Source organism: Labeo rohita, unplaced genomic scaffold, assembly GCF_022985175.1.
Source record: "Labeo rohita strain BAU-BD-2019 unplaced genomic scaffold, IGBB_LRoh.1.0 scaffold_45, whole genome shotgun sequence".
Lineage (NCBI taxonomy): Eukaryota > Metazoa > Chordata > Actinopteri > Cypriniformes > Cyprinidae > Labeo > Labeo rohita.
The window spans coordinates 2,275,360-2,284,978 of NW_026129368.1; the positions used below are offsets into that span (position 1 = coordinate 2,275,360).

General features: G+C 37.4%; 1 protein-coding gene across 2 annotated transcripts; it reads right to left on the reverse strand.

Annotated features, from left to right (window-relative positions):
• Nucleotides 1-401: 401 nt before the first annotated feature.
• On the reverse strand, nucleotides 402-5,202 carry LOC127160758 (gastrula zinc finger protein XlCGF49.1). Of its 2 annotated transcripts, none has more exons than XM_051103412.1 (3): nucleotides 5,148-5,202; nucleotides 2,973-3,117; nucleotides 402-1,464 (listed from the first exon to the last, which is right to left on the reverse strand). In XM_051103412.1, exons 2-3 carry the CDS (start codon nucleotides 3,049-3,051, stop codon nucleotides 740-742), a joined length of 804 nt encoding a protein of 267 aa, XP_050959369.1. In that variant the 5' UTR covers nucleotides 3,052-3,117; nucleotides 5,148-5,202; the 3' UTR covers nucleotides 402-739. The 2 variants fall into 2 exon arrangements, with proteins under 2 accessions (XP_050959369.1, XP_050959367.1); XM_051103410.1 differs by lacking the exon at nucleotides 5,148-5,202 and adding an exon at nucleotides 3,469-3,636.
• Nucleotides 5,203-9,619: the final 4,417 nt, after the last annotated feature.

A 9,619-nucleotide genomic window follows, 5' to 3' on the forward strand; every position in this document is an offset into this window, starting at 1 on the left:
GTTGCAAAGCCAAAAATAAAAGTAAATAATTACAGTAATAAAACAAGTGTTTAGACAGTTTTGTCTCATCCACACATTAACATGTGTTTTCACAAGCTTGGAGTTTAAAAAAAAAATTGTCCAAGGCATGATTCACTACTGTCCAAGATTGCATGTCGCTTGTGCTTTTCTCCTTTCATGTGCGATTCCATGGCCTCAACACCCTTAAGGTGCATTCAATGCCTTCGTTTACTTTGAATGGATAGACATCCAGAGGTGTCAAATCCAGGTGCCATGAGTAAAAGTCCTCCCCAGTATTTTGTTCCAATCACCTGGATTTGCTAATTAGCAAATTAGTTTTTCAGCCAGGAGGTCTGGCTGAAAAACTAATTTGCTAATTAGCAAATCCAGGTGATTGGAACAAAATACTGGGGAGGACTTCTACTCATGGCACCTGGATTTGACACCTCTGTAGACGTCAAGCATTGCCAAGGTCCGTTGCGCCACGTCACTGGTGTTGCTCGCGGCAGAAGTTGAAAGCTTTTTAACTTTTCAAGCAGCAACACAGGTGTCAGCCAATCAGATCACCTTATGCAAATATACTAGTGCAGACACTAGCCAACCGCATTAATGCAAAACCAGAAAAGTAATGTGATTGGCTGCCGTCTCTGTGACGGTTACGTCAGGACCAAGCTTCAGCCACGCTCTCCATCAAGCGTTAACGCCGACGCCACGTGTGTATGTACCATTATAGCTAAATTTAAATGTGTATTCTCATGTGAGTCTTGAGGCCAGATTTGTTTGTGCAACTTATTCCACAGTGATGGCACATAAAAGGCTTATGTTCGATGTGAGTTTTTATGTGCCTCTTAAGGCGTTCTGCATCTGTCAAACTAATTCCACACTGTTGACAGGTAAAACAGCTCTCTCTTAAGTGAATCTTCATGTGGTAATTAAGGCTTTCTTTACGTGTGAAACATTTTCCACACTGATCACATGTGAAAGGCTTCTCTCCAGTGTGCATCCTCATGTGAGTCTGAAGATTTCCTTTTCTATTCAAAGTTTTTCCACACAGTTTGCAAGTGTAAGGGTTCTCTCCAGTGTGAACAGTCATGTGGGTATAAAGGGTTCCTTTATGTGTGAAACTCTTACCACACTGATTACATGTAAAAGGCTTCTCTCCAGTGTGAATTCTCATGTGAGTCTTAAGATTTTCTTTTCGCGGAAAGCTCTTTCCACACTGTTTGCAGTTGAAAGGCTTCTCTCCGGTGTGAATTCTCATATGGACATTAAGGTTTCCTTTTTTATTGAATGTCTTTTTACATTGTGGGCAGGTGAAATAACTTCTAGTTCCTGTCTTCTGGGGGTTTTCAGCCTGTGAACAACTAAAAGATTTTTCTCCAGTCATGAAATCACGTTTCTCAATCAGATCTTTCTCTTCTATTCCATTCAGATCTTTACTCTCCTCTTTCAGCGCCATCAGATCTAAGGCAAAAAAGACAAATACATGTTAACCCCATGAAGTAACAATAACAGGCTCAAGCACTATGATACCATCATCACAAGATGAACACATTCATTTAAATGGGTAAATAAAAGAGGCCTATTTCAATATGTGTTGTATGTGCTACACTTCCTGCAGGCAGCTGGTGGTGATATGACCCTAAATCAAAATAGCCACATCCATGCCCCCATGACCAAACCAACAACACCAATTCACTTCAGACAATGCACTTAGAAATGACAAGACTCTTCTTGCTTTTTTTAAATCATTTGATTTAAACCCTCTCCACATCATTTGAGTATTAAAAAAATCTGCCTGCATTTTAACATCTTCAGTGCTATGCATAACAGCAGTCTGATGTGTGTGCCAAACTGCATTAAATTTTATGCACTAAGAGCCTCAAAAACACCCAAAAAGAGTATTACAGTATGATGGCAATATCAATTTAACAATGGCAACATCATTTAAGATATTGAGAATCCTTGATATTATTATTAGTATTATTATTATTATTGTTGTCAAATGATAATTAGTTTATTGCATTAGTTCTACAAAAATGAACAGAATTTTAAATTGTAGTATTTGTAGTTATTTCAGAAATATAATCAGAGACTATGAAAATGTCATAGTTTTCATTTTGTGAAAAAAAAAAATGCTTTAAATTGTATTCACAATTTATCAATAATCATCCTACGTTGCTCAGTAATTTAAGTTGGTACTAAAATTGCATAATTTTAGTCAATAGAGGCTACTATAAAACAACATTTAAGTTGATCAGAAAGAGCAAATTTAACCCAAAATATTGCTAAAAATATATAAAAACATTACAATGGGGACACTATTGTAATAGAATGTTGTGATTTTTTTTTGTTGTTTATTTGCCTGTGTTTTAAAAGCACATTGTCAGTTGTTCCTAGTCCAAAACTGTTGATGCTTTATTAATAATCTAGCTCAGGGGTGCTTAACCCTGGTCCTGGAGATTGACTTTCCTGCAGAGCTCAGCTCCAACCCTAACCAAACACACCTGAACCTGCTAATTAAGATCTGAAGAAGCACTTGATAATTACAGACAGGTGTGTTTGATTAGGGTTGGAACTAAACTCTGCAGGAAGGTCAATCTCCAGAAACAGGTTTGGGCACCCCTGATCTAGCTGTTATTTACTTGAACATATGTCTATCAAAATATTAAAAAAAAACATTAAATGTCATATTTTTATATTAACAGTAGGCTATGTTAATTCAGATATTTTTATTATTGCTATGATGGACACGTCCTGCCCCCAAGCACAAGGCCTGCCACCTATCATTGAGACCTATCAATGATGATCGAAATGAAAAATATATATAAAAAATTCCCATCCCTAAAATAAAACTTCTTTATTTACGACACTCATATGACAATCTTCAAAAATATCAGTTAGTTCTGTGGAGGTTTAGACATTTTGATCAGGACCAAAAGGCTGAGTTCAGTTTGAGAATGAAAACCAACCTGTTTGTTCCTCAGTATCTTCATGTTTAAATGCTTCTGCAATCGTCATGTCTTCACTCTCCTCTTTAATAGGTGTCATCTTTAAAAAACTGTGTGTCACATGGACGTCAGTTGCATCACCGGGAGTTTTCTGCGTGTTTGGACACTGTTTAAAAAGAGAAAAGTAAAAAGAAAGACAAATAAATCCAAAGTAAATGTCTGAGGGCATCTCAGTCAGCTCCCTAGTTTAGTTGTCAGTCAGTGCATTTGTAAGAGAGTCAGATTGAGAGTTAATAGCCTTAAATTAGGAGTCCCCAGTCCTGTTCCTGGTGAGCGACCATCCTGCAGATTTCAGCTCGAACTCTAATCAAACACACCGTAGGCAGCTATTCAAGGTGTTCAGGGCTTGATAATTTCATAAAGTGTTGGATCAGGGTTGGAACTGAAGTTTGCAGGGTGGTAGCTCTCCAAAAGCAGGGTTGCCTTAAATCCCTGCCTTAAATGATGAAATACTTACTATCTAATTTTGTAGCACTTGTTGCATTTAGCTGTTTTAAGCAGCAGGTGTTGCCAGTGTGTGGTGATTTCACAGTGAATCACTAGGTTCATTTGAGATGAGCAAAATCTGCGCAGAACCGATCACCGCAAGATGCATGCCGGTTAGAAATGTGTCCGAGTTACGTCTGCCTTGCTCTGATGTCATGCTGACGTGTGCCAAAAAACTGTGTGCCCAGGCGGCTGTGTTGGATCGCGCAGTCGGTGGAGAGCTACTGAACAAAAGCACGATGGGATGACGACACAGCTTAAAGCTCATTGGTTCAGACAAGCGTGACGTTGTGCTCTCTTCTAAAATATATTATTTTGTAATCAAATATAATGTGGTTATGTGTTTACATTATGCATGAATATTCCCAAACATTATGCCAGTGCGATCTCTGTGAGAGATATGTGATTGTTGTCATATTTCTATAAAAATCTAAAATACACCTTTGTATAGAAGTAAAAATTGATGATAGATACACCTTTCGTATGAAATTAAATAGCAAATACTTCGAGTGTCTTGTTCATGATATTTATTTTCACATAAAAACAACAGAGCTGAAATTATATCATGTTTATCAGCAACACGTGAGTGTGATAACACAATATCCGCCTTTGATCTCGTAGGTATCTGTTCTACTTCGAGAGGTCAGAACTGTCCGTCTTGACTGCACTTATTTCACTCCTCCCCTCACTGCAGCCACCTACTCTCACCTACATTTCAGGCAAGGCGAGGCGCATCTCAAACGAGCCTACTTTGTGAAGCCATTGTTCAACTGACAAGGGTGGCACGTCTGCTTAAAAGTGGCGGGGTAAAGTTTAATTAATTATTAAGTTTAATTAACACAACCCAATATTTAAAAATGCTTCAAACAGTTAATTATTCTTAACTTTAATATAATGCTAAGGTTTGCAGTGGTATTTCTGTGTTGCTAATACACTAAATAAACAACAATCAAAAGAAAGATTAATGAATATATAACTTAAAGATAATTTAAAAGATTAATAAGATAAAAGATCAATAATAAATATACAACTTAATAGTTTAAAAAAGTCCTCTTTGTTCTTTTCTGGCTCATGATTTTTTAACTGGCAAATCAAATTTGAGCGCATTATTCTACTAATCTACTATTTATTATTCACTTTTTAGTTTAATTTCAAAAACACAAAATCAGTATGTTCTCAAGACATTTACCAAATGACGCAGACCTGTATTAACATAATCATGCAATAACAACATAAAAATAAGTTAAATTAAAAGGCATCAAAATATATCAAATAAATTTGGCCGCATCGATGTCATCAAATGACGTCATGCGCGTGCGTACGGAAGGCAGTCGAATTCTGACAGGCAATCTAAATTCGGTACATCACTGTCAAAAACCAGCTTGCTCCCGGTGCTACGACTGTCCTGAATTGACTCGTAGTTCTGAAATGCTCCGTTTCTCTGGTTGCCAGTGACTGAATTCATGTTTACTTTAAACTGATTCACGAGAGCAGAATGAGATGCACCTTTTTACTGGTGTACAGATGCGTTTTATTCATGTTAAATGTTAGAATAAAGCAGTACAATAGTATTTAAATAATAAATAATGCGTAAATTATAATGTGTATGCTTGTATTAATATCAAAAACATTAAATGCTTAAAAACATACCTTTGTTCAGCCGAATCACAGACACAAGGCGCATCCTTATGACGTCACATCGCCAGACCAAAATAAAAGTCTAAAATGTTTTTAGTCAATATTGCTTTACTAAAATTCTAATTTTATATATATATATATATGTGTGTGTGTGTGTGTGTGTGTGTGTGTGTGTTAATGGTTAATTCTTGTAGGAGCAATGGTTTACAGAATTTAAAGACCATATGGCTGAAGAAATTGACACTACCACCCACTGTTCAGACTTAGCATGAAAATAAATGAAACAGAGAAGAAAAAAAAAACTTTGGAGATGAGCAAGGCGGACTGAGTTTTCGATAAGGAATTTGTGTGAGCGCTCAATTGGAAAAACCCAACATGGAGCACTGAATTTCCTACCTCCGATGACAAATCAAATGCAGCAATAGTCCAGGTTAGTTGTAACATACCCTGAGATGAGATGTAATATTATTAAATAAAGTTTATGACAAACAATACATTTTTAAAAGCTTTTATTCAACACTGACTCTTCCACATAATTCATGTGTACGTGTGTAACAAAATAAAATGTGTGCCTTTGAGTAAGCATGTTTGTTACTGTCAGTCATAGTAATTAGCTATAAGAAAATTGAACATGAACACTGTTTGTTTGTGTGTGTTTGTTCAGGTGTTATTTACCATCACTGTCACAGTTACAGATGTATGGCACTCCTTGAGGTCCAGTAAAGTTGTTGTTGTAATCAACATTAATTTAAAATCCCCATTAAATCAAAACCTTATTTGCTTTGTTAGCGCACATTGCTAGTCTTGAGGAGAACAATTAATCTGTGCAAGTTAATCCACTGAAAAAAATTGTCTTCGTTTAACATTTGCTTCCACTCTGGAATGGTATTTCCTTCCCTGGTGAAAAAACCAGCATATGCTGGTAGGTATGTTTTGATGCTGGAATGCTGGTTAGGTAGGTTTTGATGCTGGTTTAAGCTGGTCCTTTGCTGGTTTTTGCTGGTCAAGGACCAGCATGAACCAGCAAAGGACCATCATAAACCAGCTAAGGACCAGCATAAACCAGCAAAGGACCAGCTTAAACCAGCATCAAAACCTACCTAACCAGCATATGCTGGTTTTTTCACCAGGGTTCTCTGATGACGTCAGCTTGATGTTTTGGCCTAACCATGCCTTTCAAGCAATTAGTGAGAGATGCCCTCTACAGTATTCAATATTCCAAAATAATCCAATACTCCTGAAATAAAGTTGGCAGCAACTTCCGGTTAACACAGACTTTAACATTAAGATTTAACATACTTGGACGAAAGTGCTAGTCTCCATATTGTTGAGTGTAAATATAAAGAAATAATGTAATAGTGAAGTCTGGAATTGCTCTTTCTTGATAAGAAAAAAAGCCTTTTTTAAACCTGAAACGATGATGTCCACCCATAAGGATATTTTTCTAACCATACCACAACGAGCCAGGCTTGATTGGTGACATTTGGCATGGAAGTCGAGAGCAGAAGTGGGAGTGGAGCGAGGCCAGTGAAGTGAATGTTAGTGAGCAACATATATGCCACACATCGATTTAGAGTCCCATATTGAAAGGCAAGAGAGGAATAAGCCTGGGACTTTATGGTATTAAGTTTATGTTTTACTTTTGTTTTGTTGTTTTTGTTTATTTTATTAAATATAAGTTCACTGGTTATGGCCTTCTTCCTCCCTGAGCCCTGAACTAGTGTGTGTGTGTTTGTGTATTAAGGATGAGGCCATAACTGAGGCCAATGCGATATGCATCTCGATGCATAGCCAACAATACGATACGTTAAAGATACATATGAAACAGCTTCCGATTCGATGTAACGCGATACGATTCACCCCATTTCGATGCAGTGCGATCTGATTTTAATTCAGTTCAGCACAATGCAATTCAATGCAATACAATGCAATGAAAAAAAAATATGATGCTTTGCAATTCAGTATGGTACAGACAGTTCTCTTTATTTTTTTGTTTAACTTAAGTGCCTTCTGACTTTTAATGCATGGCCTTTTCAGAAACAGACTTTGGTAGTGCAAAAAAAAAAAAAAAAGTATTAAATAAAACCAGACGTTCTTTTCCTGTTCTGTAACAGTGAAACAGTTTAAGAATGCTCAGGGATAAATAACTAAGAAATGTTTCATAACTTACCAGCAGATAAATGTGCTGTCAGCAGATAGGCTAACTCAGTGAGCAGAAAGCAGGTGATGTAACAAAAACAGGCTACTGATCTAATTAAAGGGGGCATCAGAATATATGACCCCATTGTTATGTGTTTGAAAATTCCTGACACAACAATCAAACCATTTCATGTAACTTATCTGTCCTTTTTTTTTGGTTTTACCACAAAACTTTCAGGAGAAATATGCCTTTTCTTATGAAGGCTGTGACACATACAAGAAAAAATAAAAATATGACAATTCCATATCCCCACTTTTTTTTTTTTAAAGAAGCATTTTACATGTATGAATTCAGTGGTTACCTTGTTGACTCCAAATACTGTTTGGCAGAATCATTTCCCAGGGGGTCAGGTACAAGACTCCTTCTCTCAGAAAGAAAGATTGCCTGTAGAATTGTAACCTTAGATTCACTTTCACTGCCATTAATAATATTGTAGTTTTCCACAAAGCTTAGCAATACACAGATCCAACTGCCAATATCCAGTACCCAAGCTCATTGACAGCTCCCAAAATAACACTGTATTTTGTTGGATCACACTATAAAAAAGGGCAACAATCATTTACGAAATCATTTAATATTATACATAAAATTATTAGCAACTTATAAAAGCCTGACAAGTGAAAGTGCATAAACATTAAAAATAAAATTGTCAAGACAAACTTTGAGTTTGGCTTGAGAAAGCCTAGGTAGATGGAAAAAAAAAACTTCTATGCCTTACTTCAGTCTTGAGCCTTTTCCCTACCATATCCTTGTCATTTCATATGTGTCAATGTGACATGCCTTTTTGTCTTTTATGTGATGTATATATTGATCACCTGATGGACAGGTAAATAATGAATATGTAAATGTAAATACATAGGAAAGCACAACCGATACAAGTAGATACAAGCCAATCAGACAAATCTCTCATAACATTCAACTCACCCCACTCTCAACTTCTTGATTGGGAGCTGTCCTAACAATGTCCCAGTAAAACGGTTTATAGGGACCAATTCATGAATGCAGGACGTGCATTTTTTGCCTCTCCATGCATTCTATATGCCTTTGTGTGATTAAAAAAGAAAATAGAAATTAAAATAAATGTAATATACTCTAATCACAATCTCAATTATTTTAGGTATTTGATATCTATAAGTTTAAAGGTGAAATTAATATTTAGTTTTTCCAAGTCACATACACGATAATGATTGTCCTGCTGGAGAAGGAGGAAGGGGATAGATGTCTTTAGCTGAGGACAGACAACAGATGTCCTGAGGTGGAGGAGAAGAGGGGGCTACAACAATCAGGTGGCTGAGAGGGGGAAAATTGTTGCTTCCTCAGTTTGTGCGGTAGGGGGACCAAAATAATCTGTGACTGTATGATGTGCAAAAAACACACTAGTCACGTATACATACTGTGGTGGATGCATTTTTTTTTTTACACCTCTGTATGGTATCTTTGAGCACACACAGCTGTAACCAATCAAGCACTCTATATAAGCCTTGTACTTCCTCTTCCTGGTTGCAGAGTATTAAGGTGTGTTCACGCTATATTGGAATTCCCGTAATTACGAGATTCCAACTTGTAAAAAGCGTTCACGTCCTCGTAGAACTCGTAATTACGGTGGCTGTACCACCTGACCAACGTAGGTTATTGTTTAGGCGTTGATAGTGTTGCCATAGAAAAGCATAATTCCGAGTCTGAGGACGTGAACAGCTACGAGTAGAACGTCACACGTTGTCACCTCGAAATTACGGTAATTACGATATGACGTGAACGCAGCATTATTTTGCGTTTAGCACTAGTTCTAGTGTTAGCAACTATATGGAGCCACTTTGTTAGTTTCTAAGACTAGTTAGCCTTGTTCCTGTATCTAGTCATTCTAGTCTTGTATCCTCGCCTTGTTATATCGTCTCGTCTGCCTTCAGCCTGCCCTGCACTTTTCACCTGTTGTGGATTTAACCCTTTTCCTTGTCATTTTGGACTCTGTTTGCCCCTCAAATGAACTGTAGCCTGCCGTTCTGGATTACCTGTTTGCCTCGTCCCTTCGAATACTTTCGCCGCTGATCGACCCTTGCCTTTGCTTTTGTGTCTTGCCCCAATATACCTGTTGCCAATGTTCAACCTAAGCCTGTGTATGACCACGTCTTTGTTTGTTCAGTAAAAGCTATACGTTCAAGTGTGCCGATCGTTACTCCGGTAATTCAACCCGCTCGTGAAAAGGCGGCTGCACCGGAACGCGATCATATAACGGAGCCTGTTCACAAAATGGCAGCGACAACAACGCTACGTCATGTCACTGCTG